General features: G+C 36.2%; 4 protein-coding genes across 6 annotated transcripts; 2 read left to right on the plus strand and 2 right to left on the minus strand.

Moving 5' to 3' along the window:
* Nucleotides 1–1,251: 1,251 nt before the first annotated feature.
* LOC147563151 (V-type proton ATPase subunit D) lies at nucleotides 1,252–2,718 on the plus strand. Its single transcript, XM_086635333.1, has 2 exons — nucleotides 1,252–1,490; nucleotides 1,691–2,718. Exon 2 carries the CDS (start codon nucleotides 1,715–1,717, stop codon nucleotides 2,498–2,500), a length of 786 nt encoding a protein of 261 aa, XP_086491459.1. The 5' UTR covers nucleotides 1,252–1,490; nucleotides 1,691–1,714; the 3' UTR covers nucleotides 2,501–2,718.
* A 713-nt stretch (nucleotides 2,719–3,431) lies between these two features.
* On the minus strand, nucleotides 3,432–6,508 carry LOC147563152 (Haloacid dehalogenase-like hydrolase (HAD) superfamily protein). The gene is made up of 9 exons (XM_086635338.1): nucleotides 5,952–6,508; nucleotides 5,647–5,766; nucleotides 5,446–5,528; nucleotides 4,743–4,826; nucleotides 4,561–4,636; nucleotides 4,370–4,442; nucleotides 4,112–4,185; nucleotides 3,928–4,021; nucleotides 3,432–3,756 (listed from the first exon to the last, which is right to left on the minus strand). Exons 1-9 carry the CDS (start codon nucleotides 6,061–6,063, stop codon nucleotides 3,696–3,698), a joined length of 777 nt encoding a protein of 258 aa, XP_086491464.1. The 5' UTR covers nucleotides 6,064–6,508; the 3' UTR covers nucleotides 3,432–3,695.
* A 2,022-nt stretch (nucleotides 6,509–8,530) lies between these two features.
* Nucleotides 8,531–13,409, minus strand: LOC147563153 (Amidase family protein). 2 transcript variants are annotated; one of them, XR_015223529.1, is made up of 10 exons: nucleotides 12,762–13,340; nucleotides 11,790–12,101; nucleotides 11,409–11,588; nucleotides 11,220–11,314; nucleotides 11,049–11,124; nucleotides 10,801–10,878; nucleotides 10,443–10,544; nucleotides 10,314–10,363; nucleotides 9,618–9,731; nucleotides 8,531–8,997 (listed from the first exon to the last, which is right to left on the minus strand). XR_015223529.1 is itself a non-coding variant. In XM_086635342.1 (10 exons), exons 1-10 carry the CDS (start codon nucleotides 13,338–13,340, stop codon nucleotides 8,917–8,919), a joined length of 1,659 nt encoding a protein of 552 aa, XP_086491468.1. In that variant the 5' UTR covers nucleotides 13,341–13,409; the 3' UTR covers nucleotides 8,531–8,916. The 2 variants fall into 2 exon arrangements, 1 of the variants encoding a protein (XP_086491468.1); XM_086635342.1 differs by having other exon boundaries at nucleotides 10,443–10,536; nucleotides 12,762–13,409.
* On the plus strand, nucleotides 12,963–17,661 carry LOC147563154 (ARM repeat superfamily protein). 2 transcript variants are annotated; one of them, XM_086635348.1, is made up of 9 exons: nucleotides 12,963–13,637; nucleotides 14,034–14,156; nucleotides 14,392–14,589; nucleotides 14,759–14,837; nucleotides 15,031–15,176; nucleotides 15,391–15,504; nucleotides 16,151–16,282; nucleotides 16,790–16,903; nucleotides 17,323–17,661. In XM_086635348.1, exons 1-9 carry the CDS (start codon nucleotides 13,584–13,586, stop codon nucleotides 17,392–17,394), a joined length of 1,032 nt encoding a protein of 343 aa, XP_086491474.1. In that variant the 5' UTR covers nucleotides 12,963–13,583; the 3' UTR covers nucleotides 17,395–17,661. The 2 variants fall into 2 exon arrangements, with proteins under 2 accessions (XP_086491474.1, XP_086491479.1); XM_086635353.1 differs by having other exon boundaries at nucleotides 13,549–13,637; nucleotides 15,088–15,176.
* The last annotated feature ends 411 nt before the right edge of the window (nucleotides 17,662–18,072 follow it).

The raw sequence follows: 18,072 nt of genomic DNA on the forward strand, positions 1-18,072 counted from the left end.
CGAAGGAGTTTGATTATACTAAGATGAACAAAGGTGATATAAGTTTATTAACTTCATTTGCAAGTCCTAGTTTACTTAGTTGGGTTAGTTTGCTCGGTTGGGTGCCCAAGTTTAAACCTCTTAGAGCAAAGACAGTCTGTTTTAGTAAATTAGTTGGTATCATGTTTTTGTTGTAAAACAAACGGGCGTGACGAAAGAAGTTTGATGCTCCCTAAAAAGCACTCTTTCCTAGTGAGGCTTTGAGGCCTTCATGTATCAAAGTTGACGCTATTGCTAGAAGTCTTGAAAGTTGGTCTACACAACCTTATAACAATATTTATTCTCCTTACGTCGCCTCAAGAGATAATTTATGTACACCGAGTACGAGTGATTACATAAGAGGTTTGCACAATTTTGTACTGTCTTTACAAGTTTGCATAAGTTCGGTAAAAAAAAAAAGGTGAATCTAGCCTATGGTACTACCATTACCATCTAAAGTTTTACTCTAAGTCACCTTCTAAAATGAAGTTCATAAGGTTCATTGCCTATTAAATCTCTCTTAATACATTACCTCTAGATCTAAAAGAAAATACCTCACAAATAATTAAAGTTATATTTAAGGCACGGGAATAAAAATTTTTTCTACTAGCAATACCAGTCTCTTGATGCGATTCTTAGTGATCTCATATCTCTCTATCTCCCCACCAAACATGACCTAAAGTAAAAGTTTTGGTCATTTGTTATCGAGGTGAGTTGCGCTCAAACCCAGTGTCATAGACTGTTAGAACGTGGCAAAATTCTCGAAACCACACCAACCTCATTGCTAAGGATACCAAGTTGCTACATGTGATCTTGCCATTGAGTCGCAAGCTTCCGCCATATAATCACGGCTACCATTTGGACATTAGGAACAAGAGTGTCCCATCACTCATAAGCTATCTTTTTAACACCCATATGTCCAACTTAAGCGTATCAAAGACATGCCTCTTGAATGACTCAATCATCTCTCCATAGTAAATGCCCCTGCGTACCATGACAAGACACATGAAGAAGAAACTTCTCTCCCAGAGGGAGGTTGTTGTATACTATAGCCGTGCATTGTTCTAAGTCAGGTTCTACAGACAAGGGAACCCGTACAATAAGTTCTCCGTCATATGTTAGGCCGGTTATACGGATTGCGCCCTATAGTATTGTTTACTTTCGTGCTCATTAGTGTTAAGATGGACGAACGCCTGATCGTAGTTAAAATGGACAAACGCATCGATATCGTCCTTTTCACTACCGGAGCTCTTAGTTCTCTTAGACCCGTCTTGGCCCACTGGCATATAAACCAAATTTCCCATAATCCCATCAAATCATAATACGTTCCAACTTGGCACGTTTTTCTTCAAAGGGAAATCAAATCCCCCGTCTCCAGATTTCTCACAAAAAAAAAGGGTTTCCCGAAAGAAAGAACGATAGTCAATCAAATTCTTCTTCCGATTCAATCGACGACGATCAACCCTAAATTTGTAAGTAATTCTCTCTCTCTCTACAAATATCTTCGTAATTATTTGGCTCGAATTGGGTTGAAATAGTAGTTTTATTTCTATCATCTCACTTTAGATCTTGTTTAATTTTTCCCGATCTTCACAATTCTAGGGTTAGGCATATCACTAACCTAGAAATCAGTTAAGAAATTTCTTAAATTTTTGTTAATCTTTTTGTTCAGATCTTCTTACTCTAAGATCTTCCGATGGCCGGTCAAAATCAAAGATTGAATGTAGTTCCAACTGTTACGACACTAGGTATAATCAAAGCTCGTTTAATCGGAGCAACTCGAGGTCACGCACTTCTTAAGAAGAAAAGTGATGCTTTAACTGTTCAATTTCGTCAGATTTTGAAAAAAATTGTTTCAGCTAAAGAATCAATGGGAGATATAATGAAAAACTCATCTTTTGCCCTAACTGAAGTTAAATATGTTGCTGGTGAAAATGTTAAACATACTGTTCTTGAAAATGTTCATACTGCTTCTTTGAAAGTTCGATCTCGTACTGAGAATGTAGCTGGTGTTAAGTTACCCAAATTCGAGTATTTTACTGAAGGAGAAACGAAAAACGATTTAACTGGACTTGCTCGAGGTGGTCAACAAGTTCAACAATGTCGTGCCGCTTATGTTAAAGCGATTGAAGTTCTTGTCGAACTTGCTTCTCTTCAAACATCTTTTTTAACTCTTGATGAAGCAATTAAGACTACTAATCGTCGTGTTAATGCTTTGGAAAATGTCGTTAAACCCAGATTGGAAAATACTATTAGTTATATTAAGGGTGAGTTAGATGAACTCGAAAGGGAAGATTTCTTTAGGTTGAAGAAGATTCAAGGGTATAAAAAGAGAGAAGTTGAGAGACAACTTGCTGCATCTAGATTGTTTGCCGAAGAACAAGTCGCTGAGAAGGTTTCGTTGCAAAGAGGGATTTCGATAAACGCGGCTCACAATATGTTATCTGCAGGTATGCAGAATGATGAAGATATAATTTTCTGATTTCAGGTCAGTTGAATTCTTTATCGGCTTATCGTTTGTGTTTTAGTTTGTGATATTTGCAGTACTCCTTTTGTTAATCATCAAACGACAAACAATTTTATGATTTGATAAATCTTGTTATTGTCTGAATAAAGAGCTGAAAAACCTAGTATTATTATCGAACCCTTTGTACATTAGAATATCATGATTAGTACATTCATCTTTGTTGAACCTTTCGGTAATGCTTATGCAATTTTATATTGATAATTACGTGTTGTTGTGTTCGTATTGAAATCTGTTTTAGTTTGTTTTTGGCGTAATTTTTCGTTGGGTTTTATGATTCGATATTCATTCTGCAAGTTTGGTTGAAGTAGAATTATCAATGCTAAATAAAAATTTATTGTATACCCATTTAGCTGTTTCACTGATGAGTAATACTGCTCGTGTTGGTTGTTCGAGTTTTGTGAGTAACCATCTACTATTGAGGAATGTGAATTTGGGTGATAGAAGTGTTTTCTGTTCCTTTATATTCCGTAGTTCTATCATCTTTACTGAGAAGGGATAGTTTCCTATCACACTTGCTCTAGCATCCAACTAGTATATTATCGGAGTACAAATTTCTATTCAGCACCATTTGTGTTAGGCCAAGTGCTCCAAAAATGGGCACCACCACAACCCTGAACAAAACGAAAATCCAGTAGTCTCTCCAAAAAGATGTTGATGTTAATGTGTTGCTTTTGCGGGTTTAGAATTATGTGGGATTGTATGGTTGTTAAAAGGTTTTACAGGTACTACCAATGCTATTTACAAAGAAGACTTTGCCTGATTTTGGCCTCTCTCTTATTTCATTTTTCCTTTGGACAAACAATAAGATTGCCAAAACCTGAAGCCATGTGAAACAATTACTGCTATACCATCTCTTTCATCATCTAAATGACATTATTTTGCGCGGTTTTTGATGAAAAGAAATTGAAATTCTTCTAATTTCAAGCACAAATCAGAACTCTGAGAATTTGGTCCACAAGGGTTTGATTCTATACATCAGCTCAAAATCAAACAAAATGGATATCTTTTGTGAGGTCCTAGAAACAAACCATTTTCATGTTGATCTCAATTATCAAATTTTGAGATCAGGAACAAAAAAGCTAAAATGAGCACCATTATTGAAACCACATTCTGCAAATTATCTCATTATTATTGAAACCACATTCAGCGATTATGACTTGAGAATACGATCATTTATATCTGCAAACGTCTTTACGTCGGATCCCCACAACCTGGTCAGATGGTAGAGTATTTGTTAGATGAAATGAAAGGAAAAAAACATTATGAAACTGCAAAAACGGGATTAAGGACGGCGGATATTTCTTATATTAAAGCAAAAGGATGAAATATCCCAACTTCCTAGCAAATGTTACATTGTGGCAACCTACATCACAGAAACTCACCAGCACTCGATACCAACTTCATTCGCTCCCTCCTTATCTGCACGTTGATCATCCCCAACATGTACTGCTCTGTCAGCCTCAACTCCAACTCCCTCTACAAAAAGTCGGTAATGAGTTTATTCATATTTGAGAAGGTTCCTGGAACTAAAATGTAAGAGACTATAAGATCGTATTTGAACCAAACCTAAAGCGGCTTTGAAGATCTCCCCGTCTGGCTTTTCATATCCCACTTCTGAAGATATGATAATGGCATCAAACCTGAACAAAACCACAAACATGCGATCATTTTCACTCTAAAAACGATTTTTTAGAAAAAAGTATGGGAAGTATAAAATAGTTCGATTTATTCAGATTTAGGAATACGTTTAAGCTCAAATGCTGAATAAGTTAGACTAATGTGTGGATGAAAAAATGATCGTAGAAATAAAGAAGTCGAGTTTACATGTCTGCAACATTGAGCTCCTTCAACAGCTTTCTCAAACGGGTATCAAAATTTGAGACGACAGCCAATTTAACTGTATCACTGGAAACTTCACCAAGTTATGCTAAAGAAATATTGGAATTAGTTAGAATTGGAATCCTATAAGAGCATATTAACTACACAAATGATCAAGAATAGTTAGTTAACATTACCTCCAGCATTCTTCAGAAGACACATTGATTCATAAGCTCCAGAAGGAAGATGCCATGCATCACCATTTGCATAGTGCTGTCGATAGAAACCATTTAGACTTCAAAACATGCAAATTAGAGGATCAAACTTTTTGATTTGTAAAATTATAGAAGAACACAACTTAGTATGAAAGATATATCACCTCATATACTTCTTCAAAGTAGTCATTATCAGTACAACCAGTAGCTTCAGAAACGACAAGTTTCCAAAATGGTCTCCCATCTCCCTGCAATGATTAGGACAATATCGATCCCACAAAGATGTGAGTGATTAACCCCTTAACCTTGTTTAGTTGTTTAGCACCTTTAATCCTGGTTATCTATTACTCAGACTGTCTAAAAATATCTAACAATTCGTAAACATTCCCAAAAGAAAGTTCTCATAGCGCTATGAAATCGTAGGACTTGGTAAGATCTAAAAAAAGCCATATGTTTGAAACATCATTCATGAAACTAGATATCTAATGAAACTCAACCTATAATGGGAAGCGATGACAATGAGAAGATCAAAACGAGACATCCTTTATTGTGGAAAGAGTAGGTCGACTATTTCAGAAGAATCAGACCCTAGTTAGTAATTCCTCAAAAGACTAAAGGACTATGTGCAGAAAGTTTGAGCGTTACCCAGATTGGAGTTAGAAAAATATACAGCAAGGATTATACTATAAATGTACTATAGGACGAATCAAGTTAAGTGTACTAAAGGACTATGTGCAGAAAGTTTCATACTTCCACAAATAATTGTAAATTTGTGCCTTAAGTTCAAACTAGGAAGACGATTCTAAAGAAGGATCGGAAATTGAACAAAAGTAAAGTTACGAAAAGGGAATGTAGAAGATGATATACCTCGTAACGAAGCTTCTTAGACCATGGAGCTGCAAAAGCTCTACGAAATCCTTGTTTAATTTCACTAACACCAACATTCAACCCTATAGAGAAAGTTAACACAAGTAATTCATGATTTACTTGACCTAATCGAATGAAAAGAGAATCAAAATATCACAAAATTTGAAGGTTATAAAATTGAAAAAAGGGGGAAAATCGAACCATATTTCCTTCCAATAGATGCATATGTAACTTCAACAGGATTAGCTAACTGCAAAAGGGTTCCTCCAGCATCCAATAATAAAGCATCATATGCCCTCTTCTTCTCCTCAGATTTTCTAACTGTTACAGAGAAAAATGTTTTACATAAACCCTAACTCTGCTAAAATGTGCCCAAAAACTGAAATCCCATGTTTTTATACACCAGCAACAGAAAATTATCAAAGAGAAAAAACCCAACATTCTGAATTGTTCATTGATTCAGATTCTGAAGAAATAAAATTGGAAGAAGAAGAAAAGGGTCGAACCTGTATGAATTGACATAGGAGAAGTCTGATTTCGAATTAAGAGCTTTGGGTTTACAGGTCTCATGGCTTTGAAGAGAGATCCAGAAGAACATCTGATCAAGCAAGCTTCCATTGTTGTTGCTTGTGAATTTTGGTGAAGAAAAGGGAAATTAGAATTTGAGCTCAATAAAAATGGTGGAACCTGGAATTGTATTCCTAAATTACCCCTGGTTATATCAGAAAGGTTTTGACCAAAGTGTTATATAGAGGGGTAATATTCGTCTTTCAACTAATCCCGATGTCAATTTAACTTGTTTTTTTTTTAAAGATAATTTCACAGATGGCCCCTGTTTTATAATGGAAATAGAGTTTTTTTTTGGATTTAGTCAATAGATCTTTTGGCCATTGATTTAACGATTTTCTCCATAAGTTTAGATGGCTTTTGTTTATTATAATTCCTTAGTTTTATTTATTGAGTTTTCACTTCCTTCTCTCTTATAGCCTAATCATGGAAATTAATGGTGATAACTGCATGATTGTGTGTGGATTAGGTTTTGAGTTTAATAATGGGCCATGTAGAAGATGCAACTTTAATAGAGAACCTTAAAGAACATCTTTGAATTGCATAATGTTTTATTAACGTACTCTATTAAGATCGCATCTTCTACCGTCGTTTGGGGCCGTTTATTAGTCCAAAACTTGGCTAACGATATCTTCTGCCGTTAGGGGTGTCAACGGGTCGGTTCTGGTTCGGGTATTTAACTATCCAGAACCGGAACCTATAAATCGTAACGGTTTCGGTTCTTGACGGTTCCGGTACCGGTACCTCAATCAAAGGATCCAGAACCGGAACCTTTAAAATTCTCGGGTACCCATCGGGTATCGGGTACCCATTGGGTATTCACAAAAGTATATCAAATATTTCTTAAAGTAGAAGAATTTGCATGAATCTAGTGAAAATAAATATCATAAACGACATAGATCCTTAAATAAACAAATATCTCGGGTACAATAGTTGATGAGTATAAGAGATTAGAGATTAGGGGAATCAAGAAAGAAGAAATGAACCTTTATGTTATATTAACTCGCTCACTTTTGTGTTTTATAAATTAGTTTTCAACCAAGGAAAAGAGGATTTGAGAAATTTCATAACTTGGTGAGTTGGTAACTTGGTGAGAAAAACCCTGACGTACAAGAATACTATATAATCTAGGGTATTTTTTCGTATTATCTCGGGTACCCATTACCCGTCGGGTACCCATTACCCGTCGGGTACCCGGCGGATATACCCGATAAGGACCCGCCTCCTAGTCGGGTCCTTTCGGGTATACCCATTTAAGACCCGATTTCCTTAATGGATCTAAAACCTATACCCAGTACCTACCCATTAAGACTCGAGGTCGGTTCGGTTCTCGGGTAAACGGGTACCCATTGCCACCCCTATCTGCCGTGATCATGCGACAGAAAACTCTCCTACTTCAACAAGTTCTAATATGGTAGGTTTTTATATCTAGTAACGATTCTTGTTATTTGAAGTAACATTGGAGATCTCGAGGTGAGATGTTCTAGGAAATTGAAATGTAGAACAATATTATGGTTTGCAGTTCAATTTCCTCCGCCTCTCACACTTTACCATTCTTGTTTGCTCAATTTCATTGTTGAAGGCCTTGACAGATGTGCAAGTAAATGTAAGACGTGAGATATTGGAGAAAACTAAATTAAACACTTACTTATTAATGTCTATTAATTTAGTTTTATCCAATTCTCACTTCTAACAATTCCATTTCGTATCTTGGTTCAAAGTTGAAAGCTGGAGGTGAGATGTTGGAGGAAACTTAACCACACGCTTAAGCATTATCGGTTAAGTCTCCTACAACTCTCACTTTCAATTTCAACACTCTTCAGTTCACCCGCATCAAGAACACCACATGTATACATCAGTGGAAGTCGGATGTGAGATATTGGAGAAAACTAAATTAAACATTGTAAGTACAAAAATATTAATTTAGTTTCATCCAATTCTCACTTCCAACACTGAAACTTTTCTAACTAAAAGCTGGAGGTGAGATGTTGGAGGAAACTGAACCATATTCGAGTGCCATCGGTTCAGTTTCCTACAACTCTCACTTACAACTTTGAACCCTGCTAGTTTTCTCTGTTGAGGTTTGAGAACACAGATAGCATTGTATTTATAGGAAACTCTTAACATTTAAGAAAAAAAAATCCCAACAGAAACCACAGAACACAAAATATGTGTTAGTAAAGTACCAGAAGAATATTTCTGTCCTGCTTGGAGTAAGAATTCCAACTGTTTCCAGAAGCCAAAAGTAGAACCTACCAGTATGCCAATAGGAACCTTCTTCAAATGTACTTGACCAGAAAAGATGGTGATTTTCTTACCATGGTGTTTGCTTAATTTGATTGTGTGAATCTGACTTGCCTGACTTATCTGACTAAAAATCAGCCCAAATCAACTATTTACACGAGTCAGATATCATGATTCAGATAAATACATATATTTTGAAGTCTGACTCGAGTCAATTCAAACATCGAGTCAAATTTCATATATGACTTCGTAAAAAAACATATGGTACCTTGACTTTTTTTTTTCAACGCGAAGAATAATCATTTTTACTTATAAAATTATTATATCAGATTAACATAATACAATAATATTCTAAAAAAAATTTATTCTGGCATAACAAAGACTGCAGGAATCCCCAAAATTGCACTATCATAATAGCATCTCCACTAAATTGGCTACTTCGTCAAAAACCACAAACTCGACAGGTTAAGAAGCCCATGACTCCTACAGGATCACTTTGAGTTTACGTATGGTTAAGAGTAGTCTAGCAAGGGAGTTTTACGGCTTCAGCTCAAATCATTTTTTGAAGGAAAGTTTGTCCAACTTATTTATAGTGCTCATTTGCCCTTAAATAGTCTCTACTCAGCTCCTGTACCTCAAATCAATGAGCTCAATGAAGAGCTAACTTGCATTCAATGGTGGAACGAATCTGCAACCTTGAAGAGTTTGCTCAAAGATGTGTCCCACTCTGAGCAATTTACCCTGCAGTTAATAGAACCAAGTATTAGTGACCAACCAATCTAGATTCCGAACTGACTAAGAACGTGGACTGTTAATTAGGAAGAATGTAGTTTACGGTTGAATATGTCTCTTTTTGGCTAATTACAATGTGTTCACAGACAGACAGACTACCACTTTCTTCTAATTACTAATTAGATTATTCTAACACAAAAAAACTATGGTAGAACAGAATCCCAAGCGACTTAAGGAAGAGAACATATTAAGAAACCATCAAATTGAATCAATAGGTGAAGCGATTCATTTTGTATAAGCTCATTACCAAGACATGATAGCAAAACCTTGTTACCGACTCGAATGGATAGCGAGGGGTTGAGAGTGTTCCTAGAAGAAACTTCATTTTTGGAACTACAAAGTTTCCTCTTAGTTTGGTTTTTAATGAAATAGGTAACCATGAAGCCTTGCACTTGCTGTGGGTTTCTAGTTTTCAGATAGTTCTTAATTGGCTCAAGCTGGTAATTTCAAGCAGGAACACATGAAAACTAGTCCAGAAGTGAAGGCATATTGTAGACTTGAAGTACGACAAAACCTTGAGCAAACAAATGGTCATTATGGTCTAAATGATTTTGAGGAAAAAAGTTTACCTCGTCAAATTGTGCACCAATCATTTGAAGTCCGACAGGGAGTCCAGATTGTCCACCTTCAACAAATCCGCATGGTAGAACCAACGCTGGCAGGCCAGCCAAGTTAACATTGACCTGTGTTCATTTAGGAACATCCGAGTGCTTGACAATGAAATTGTAGAAGTCCAAACACATAAAAACTAGAAAGTAAAGTACGGAAGGAAACAAAAATCACTTCTATCATTCTTCCATATTTTTCTTCGTTCAACGTTTTTTTAAGAACACCCTCATGTAATTGAGACTCATGCCGTTTGGTCAATTTGGCAGGGGTTCATCTAGATGTGAAAGCATGACTCTACTTGTTCATGACTTCACTTCTGTAGTTCTGTTAATACCTTACTAAAAAGCCTCTTAGGTTCCAAACCAAACTCTTTTCATTTTCTCCTCTATGTACCAAACATTTTACAACTTGAAAGGAATATTTCACGATAACTTACGTCCCTAACTAACAAAAGGTAAAAACTCGAACTGCTTTGTCAGTCACATGTCATATCTTATTGGTCCATAATTTTCTACATCTTTTAGTGCTATCAATTCCATATAAGGAAAAAAGATCTCTTCACCTGCTGGTGCATTTCTTACTCAGTGGTTGTCTGATAAGTAATTTTGAAATAGCGGAATATCTCAAAATTCGGTGAACAGAAGAAACACACTTACAGTCATGATGTCACCTGCATACATCGCCAAGGGATCATTCTTCTTTTCACCTGTAAACAGCCATACCCATAAAATAAGTATATAAGATAGGACACATAGAACACCTGCATAAACTGAATCTGAACATACCTATCTTATAAGCAGCTGATGGTGCTGCCGGTGAAATTAGGATATCGTTCTCGCTCAATGCATCCTTGAAGCTTTTCTGAACCAATGTTCTTACCTAAAACACTATCACAATTATAAGCACTTTTGCATAACACAACATATACACCTAACTAATAACATTCATGGTGATGGATCCCATCAAATCATATCCAAGAAAGTGTCAAATCTTTCAATTCATTTTGCTAAAGCATTTCTTCGGGTAAAGGTCCCACCAACCTAAATATCACTAACCAAATAAAAATGTTGAAGGATATTTTCAAAATCTCCGCACAATCACACAATTGCAGAAATAAGCATATCAAGTTATTGATCAACTTACCTGTTGTGCACGCTTGTAGTATGCATCATAATACCCAGCAGAAAGAGCATATGTTCCCATCAAAATCCTCATTTTTACCTGTTCATAATGGCCATATATGTCGGTTTATTTTACAAAGCATTGAGCTAACAAACACATTCTGTTCTAAGACAATTACCCATACACATTGTGGCATCCGAAATAAAGTCCACGCAGAAAGGAATTATTTACATAAATTGCGACAGTGAGAAGCCATGGGAAGTCCTTACCTCGGGACCAAACCCGTTAGCTCGAGAATCACCATATAGAGAATTAAGCTCTTCTGCTGCAACTTGGTTTCCATACCTGGCATACAAGTTGGCAAGGATATAGGACCATAGAGGTTTAATAATTGACAATATTCGAAAACTCAACATTTCTATACTGATTTCTGTAATCACCTTACACCATCGTAACGTGATAAATTTGAAGATGATTCAGATGAAGCTAGAACGTAGTAAGCTGGTAATCCAAGAGAAAAGGAGGGTAGAGACACCTGCAATCAGGAAAAAATTAGATTACACTTAATAAAAAGAGACCCATAGATTAATTATAGTACTCCATATACAAAGAGCATCAGAGAGAATAACCTCTGTCACTTGACATCCTAACTCTTCCAGATGAGAAGCAGCAGATTTAATTGTAGATACTACTGACATATCAACACCATCTCCAAGGGTTTCACTGATTATCCCAACCTTCAGTCCCTTTAAAGGTTTCGATTCCGAGAAATCAGTGGAAATAAACTGAGATACATATTTCGGGACCTCCTGAAATGTGAAATTATCCATCACTAGTGGGATCAATCTATATAGAATTCATAATTATAAACTAACTTTCACAAATCGAACTTTTCTAGAAAACTATTAGATGAAGATGCCCTCATGTACCTAATGCCAAAGTTCAAATGAAACGAAAAACAATTTCCAAATGAACAATTCAAAAAAACCCGTAGAAGGAATAAGTCTCACACGCTTGCTACAAGTGGCATCAAATACATCATGACCAGAAATTGCTTCTAAAAGAATCGCTGTATCGGCAACAGACGAACCAAAGCACCCAATGACATCCAAAGATGATGCATATGCCATGAGGCCGAATCTTGATACACGACCGTAAGTTGGTTTCATTCCCACAACACCACAAAAAGAAGCTGGTTGTCTAACACTTCCACCAGTATCACTTCCCAGAGCTACAACGCACTGCCTTGCAGAAACAGCGGCAGCTGAGCCACCTGATGACCCTCCAGGAACACGATTTTCATCCCAAGGATTCGATGTCACCTACAACAAAAAAACGACGAATTTATCTTTTGTCAAAAAGGAAACTCTGTAGAAGGTAACATTGAGATGCATATTTTGCCAGATAGTGGGTGCAGTGATCTAATTTAATTAGGCTGACCCAATGTTACCCTATACTCTACCTCCCCTTGTGTACCGCCTACCAGATCTCCGTTACCATTTTAGGTGGGTCAGCAACCTAGTACTCCAAATTTGGCATACCGGAATTTTCAGCTTTAGTTAACCAGGATCTCTTTGTAAAGATTCATAAGCTCATCCAGTCGAATAGTTAACTACATGATTTACTAGTTAAGACATCCAGTTTTATGGTACTAGATTGTCCGAGAGTATGTGTAACTATTATATGTGCATCATATGGACAATATATTCTCTAGGAAAATAGCCCAACCCATACTGGAACCAAAAATAGCATACCAAAGAGGTATATCCTTAGCATACAAGATACTTATACAATAACATAACACATTGGGAGAACCTTGAGCTGATACTGACCCTAAATCCTAAACAACTTGCTAAACTCAAACAATTCAAATAAGAAGCTTGCAAGGGTTTTTGAATAAGTCATTGGAACAATTCAACTATCTCAATAACTTAAACAGAATCCCTAAATTAACCCAGAAAATGAAAAGAAAAAAAGCTAACCTGAAACCCTGAACTTTCAGTAGTACTACCCATACCAAATTCATCCAAATTAGTCTTCCCAACAAGAACAGCACCAGATTCCCTTAATTTCTTAACTGCTGTAGCATCAAAAGCTGGTCGATAATCCTGCAAAATCCTTGACCCACCAGTTGATGGCATATCAACAGTACAAATATTATCCTTCACCCCAATCAAAACCCCAGCCAAAAGCCCTAATTCTTCATTTCTTTCAATCTTTTCATCAATTTCTTTAGCTTCTTTCATCACATTTTCTGAAACATGAAGAAAGCTTCTAACTTGTGGCTCTGTTTGTTTCAATCGATTCAAATACTCTTCAGCAATCTCAACTGCTGTTCTTTCTCTAGAAAGAAGAGATTTCCTAATTGTTAAGATTTCAGATGAAGGTGGTGAAGTTGTTGTTGAAGATAGGGCTTGATTAGGTACTTCTGAGAGTACTTGTTGAGATGCTTGAAGATGAATAGATGAACGATGAAAATGGCGGGCGCTTTTTGGCGGGAAATTGAATTGAAAACGACATTGAATGAGTAGGAATCTAGGGTTTTGAACTGCAGAAAACATAATCCCTCTCTCTCTCTTTCTCTACTTTCTCTCTCTAACTTCGTTTGGAGGGAGAATTTGTTCTTCCACAAGCATGATATCCACAAAATTGCTAATATACGCGATTGTGCGCAATACGCATATTTGAAGATTGGGCTGCCTCTAGTAAGAAAGAGCCCGCCTGCCCGCCAATAGTACTTTTGGATGGAGATTTAAGGCTAAAGCCCTCATTGAGAGTATAGTATTTCAGAGTGAAGAAGAAAAATGGCGACGGAACTAGAAGAGCTTCTGGGTTTCCTTTCATCTCCTTCCCCACAAGTAAGTTCATGAAATTTCATTGTCTGGGTAGTGTTTGATTTTGGGTTTTGATGATTATGATTATATGCTTTGTTTCAGTATCTGGGTAGATTTAATTGAACAAAGTTTCTTGTTTGATTTTTGGGTTTTGATGAATATGGTTATATGCTTAGTTTCATTATCTGGGTAGATTTAATTAAACAAAATTTCATGTTTGAATTTGATATTTGATGTTTATGATTATATGCTGAGTTTCATTGTCTGGGTAATTTTTTATTTTGATAGAACAAAGTTTCTTGTTTAGTTGTGGTTTATGATTATTAGCTGAATTTTATTGTTTGGGTAGATTTAATTGAACAAAGTTTCTTGTTTGAATTTCGTATTTGATGTTTATGATTGTATGCTGATCTTTTTCAGGTGAAGAAGGCAGCCGTTGATATTGTTCAAGGCTTAACAGGTTCGCAGGAGGGTTTGCAATCTCTTGCTAACTATTCGAAGATCGTATTGCCTTCACTTGCTCGTCTTTTGGGAGAAAAAAAGGTGTTTTTTATTGTTCCAATTCAAGTCATTAGAAAATTAAGCATATTTTGTTAACTAGAAATTGTGACTCAAACAAGTGACAAATCGCCATTTCTACAGTAAAAACACTTATGAACCGTATAAATATATAACTAAAACGATAATCGCCCGTGCCCCTTTTTAATTGTGTAAAGGTTCTTCTTTGTGGATTCTGAAAAGTCCAACTAGGATGAAACTAAATTCAATGACATTTCAGGAGGTTTCGGAGCCTGCAGCTGAAGCTCTTGTAAATCTTTCGCAAAATGCGGATATATCCGCACAAATGGTTGAAATCGGAATGATTAGTATAGCGATGGACATGTTGTATAAGCAGGATAACGTTATTAAACGATTGCTGGTTATGCTCCTTGTTAATCTCACTCAGTTAGATGCGGGTGTTACTTCCTTACTACAGGTAATATCCATACATTAATTTGCTCGTGATATTATTGCTTAGATCTATTGCTTAAAATAAATGAAAATGATTCTAAGCAACTTTATCAAAGTTTGAGTAGCTAGTTGCCTCTTAACCTGTTAATGATAGAATCATCTCATTCTTACTTGTTAAAAGTGTACTTTTTTAGATCGGAGATGAAAAGATGCAAGGATTGTACATTATGAAGCTAGTGAGATCATTCTGTACGTCACCAAATGACAAAAGAGGTGAGTTTTAAATTCTTGTACCCGGTCTTTCTCGGAAGATGGCTCATAAATATTAGGAAACTTATTGTTCAGATCCCTCATACTTGTTGTTTTCACGTCTCCAAAAACATTAAGACAAGGTATTTTCAACTTGAACAATTGTTATATTTTGCATTCTCGATTCTAATTCTGTTTTCCTTTATTTGTATATCAGATGATATTTTTGAACATGTGGCTTCCATACTTGTAAACATTTCGAAGATGGATGCAGGAAGGAAAATTTTATTGGATCCAAAGAGAGGTCTTCTGAAGCAAATCATTCGGCAATTTGATTCAGATAATCAGTTGCGGAAGAAAGGGGTAAGGCTTAGAGATTCCTTTGATAAATTAAATTTCTCAAAGAGGACCCACACCCTTTTCAAATTGCCTTTAACTCAATCTAACTCGCTTTTTTCCTTTTAATTTTTTTTTTATCTTGAAACACCATCATATAGATGGTATAGGTATACCCTTTTTTTTCGAGTTATATAGTTCATTATATGCCCTTGATTTGTTCACATGATTATCGTCTCAGGTTTCTGGAACTGTTCGTAATTGTTGTTTTGAAGCTGAGAGTCAGTTACAGGATTTGATTTTGATGTCAGAATTTCTTTGGCCTGCTCTACTGCTGCCTGTTGCAGGAAAGAAGGTAATTTTCCTCTTCTTTGGTGTGCTTCTAGTGAAAACTCGATAAAATCATAGCTTAAATTATCAAAGCCTAAGTGCCTAACAACTCCTTGCAAAGTTAGTAACCAATTATCTTTCACCCAAACATGAGAAAAAGCAAATGAATTGGGCAGTATATTTTCAGATGAACTCCTGGTAGCTCGGAAAGTCCAACAGACATTGGGATGCCTTAATCAAATGTCAACCGACAGTTACCTCCTTCAAACCAAGGAAGCTGTAGCCAATGCTTCGAGTTTGCAGTAAACAGCATCCATAAAAGTTGTAATTTGCTATGCTAACTGGAAAATAATCAAATCTTGCCTCAATAGACTACAATGTAGAATTAACTAATTTTTGCTGATACAATTCCGAAAAACTTAAACCATCTTCTATTTCTGAACCTGACTTTCTATCCACTTTCAGTCTATTCTGATTGATACTGCAACCAATATCTTGATGTGGTTGAAGCACGAATGGGTTGTTTTTCTAGATTTTTCTTGTTATGCATTTATTTTCTATTAACTAGATAGTATCTTGTATGTGACTCTCACTTCCTTCGAATATTTCAATCCACCTGTCCTCTTGCTTAAATAACAATTTCCTCCCCGGAATTGTTGAATTATTTTCAGGTTTATAGTGAACAAGACACATCAAAAATGCCACTTGAGCTTGCAAGTGCACTATCAATTGAACGGGAACCTGTCGATGATCCAGATATTCGAGTCCAAGCACTGGAATCTATTTACTTGATTGTGCTGCAGGTCAGATTAGTAGCATTAGTCTGTTTTTCTTGAGATACTATCTGAGATTAAAGACCCAGATAGCATAAATTTATGGTTTCAAATTGTAGTGAAGAGACTCGAGACGTCATAAAACAGTTATCTATCTTATAGCCCGGGATCCAAAGATTTAGGGTGAGTCGTCTCCAATTGATTTTTATCTTGATAGCGAGAAATTCAACTACCAAATACATCTTTAGTATACTATAGCCCTTGGAAATCGCTTGGACTTATCAACCTTATAAACTTTGTGCTGGAGTGAAGTTTAGTTGAATTCGAGCTAAAAAAGGTGCTTGCTGATTTCTATTTCCTCAAGCTTGATTTAAGGTTTGCAGTATTTCTAGGCTACCCATTTCAAGATAAGAATTCTATATTTAGCTATATTGTGGATCATTGAAATGACATGCTCCTTATATAAGACTGCATATTTTTCCTTCGATAGAACTTTATTGCTATTCATGATATCTCTCAATATGAATCTACATACAGGAAGCAGGTAGAAGAGCTCTTTGGTCTGTGAATGGTCCACGGATACTGGAAGTTGGCTATGAAGATGAAGAAGACCCTAAAGTAATGCGAGCTTATGAGCAAATTGGTTCCTTGGTACTGTACACTTCTTGCTTTTCTATTCTATCAAGATTAGAAGCTAAATTTAGATTGCTTACAACTCTGGTTTAATAAAAAATTAAATTGGTTCTTTTAGAACCCGGACAAACAAAATGAGAATAATGCAAATGAGTTGATCTATTATTAGATTCACATGTTTTACTTTGGCAACGTTTCACATGGCACTTTTGGCAACGTTTTCAATTTCGATGCACTTCGGTGAGCATAAGACTCTGCCGGATTTTAGACTCCTCTGTAAATTGTGGGGATGCTCTCGTGGCTATATTTGGGACATGGGACGTTAGAGCCATGGTCTAGATTTATTACATAATCCTGAAATTTCATCTTAAGACTGTCTGTTTCTTGCTAAATATGTTGAAGCCATATAATTTACTTTTTTTTTTGTCTGCACCCAGCTGGTTGAAGGAACCGATGTAGAAGGATCATCTCCACAAAACACCGAAGCAGACACCCAGTCTACCAAGTAATGCATTTCGAGTGGCGCTTCTAGTCAAAATTTAGAGCTTCTAATGGTCGTCATTCAATTCGGTATGTGGACTTCAAGTCTCGCATTTGTCCTTCTTGATCGTCCCTGGCCACGACTTACCTGTCTAAGAGATGCATATAACTTAATCATATAAAGTTATGATTCATACTTTTGTACTCCAATTTCATACTTCTCTTTTTCAGTTGATCATAGACTATTCAAGTTTCATATTCAAATCACAGAGAAAGAAAAATACTTTTGGATCTAATGTTTTTGGCCATGACTTTCTTCATCGTGAATTATTTGTGGCATAATATATATGTGTATATGATAGCGCCGGAAAATTTTGGTAGGCCGATATCATAAGTAGACGGCTAGACTTCACCCACCCTATCAAGGTGGATGGAGTTGAACCATTAACTCACTTTGTTATGATGTGCAAGAGACTCTTTAATAGCTCATCCAAGAGTTGGTTTTATAAGAAGAAGCTCAAACCACAAATGATCTTCAACTATCTGGACCTTGCCCTATCCCTCTCAAAAATTAGATGAAACTTCAAGGAAACAATGTTAGTGGAAACTTCCTCCTCCCAACAATGGCTGTCCTTAACTTGTAAAACAAACTTGTCTCCATTAAACAAGTGATTAAACCACCTTGATTAATGTGGTAAACAGAAAAG

The sequence above is a fragment of the Eschscholzia californica genome, unplaced genomic scaffold (genome assembly GCF_041429995.1).
Source record: "Eschscholzia californica isolate CP2 unplaced genomic scaffold, dmEscCali1.0.p SCAF_1, whole genome shotgun sequence".
In the NCBI taxonomy this organism is placed as follows: domain Eukaryota; kingdom Viridiplantae; phylum Streptophyta; class Magnoliopsida; order Ranunculales; family Papaveraceae; genus Eschscholzia; species Eschscholzia californica.

Excerpts from the sequence above, each read along its gene's own strand:
- LOC147563151 (XM_086635333.1), top strand. The coding sequence starts at position 1,715 with ATGGCCGGTCAAAATCAAAGATTGAATGTAGTTCCAACTGTTACGACA.
- LOC147563152 (XM_086635338.1), bottom strand. The coding sequence starts at position 6,063 with ATGGAAGCTTGCTTGATCAGATGTTCTTCTGGATCTCTCTTCAAAGCC. Across the intron at positions 4,637-4,742 it reads ACTTTGAAGAAGTATATGAG|CACTATGCAAATGGTGATGC; the intron begins GTGATATATCTT and ends TTCTATCGACAG. Across the intron at positions 3,757-3,927 it reads GAAGTTGGTATCGAGTGCTG|GTTGTGGGGATCCGACGTAA; the intron begins GTGAGTTTCTGT and ends CCATCTGACCAG.
- LOC147563153 (XM_086635342.1), bottom strand. The coding sequence starts at position 13,340 with ATGTTTTCTGCAGTTCAAAACCCTAGATTCCTACTCATTCAATGTCGT. Across the intron at positions 11,589-11,789 it reads ATGCCACTTGTAGCAAGCGT|GAGGTCCCGAAATATGTATC; the intron begins GTGAGACTTATT and ends TTCACATTTCAG. Across the intron at positions 9,732-10,313 it reads ATGCAGGTGACATCATGACT|GTCAATGTTAACTTGGCTGG; the intron begins GTAAGTGTGTTT and ends AAATGAACACAG.
- LOC147563154 (XM_086635348.1), top strand. The coding sequence starts at position 13,584 with ATGGCGACGGAACTAGAAGAGCTTCTGGGTTTCCTTTCATCTCCTTCC. Across the intron at positions 14,590-14,758 it reads GTGTTACTTCCTTACTACAG|ATCGGAGATGAAAAGATGCA; the intron begins GTAATATCCATA and ends GTACTTTTTTAG. Across the intron at positions 15,177-15,390 it reads ATCAGTTGCGGAAGAAAGGG|GTTTCTGGAACTGTTCGTAA; the intron begins GTAAGGCTTAGA and ends TTATCGTCTCAG.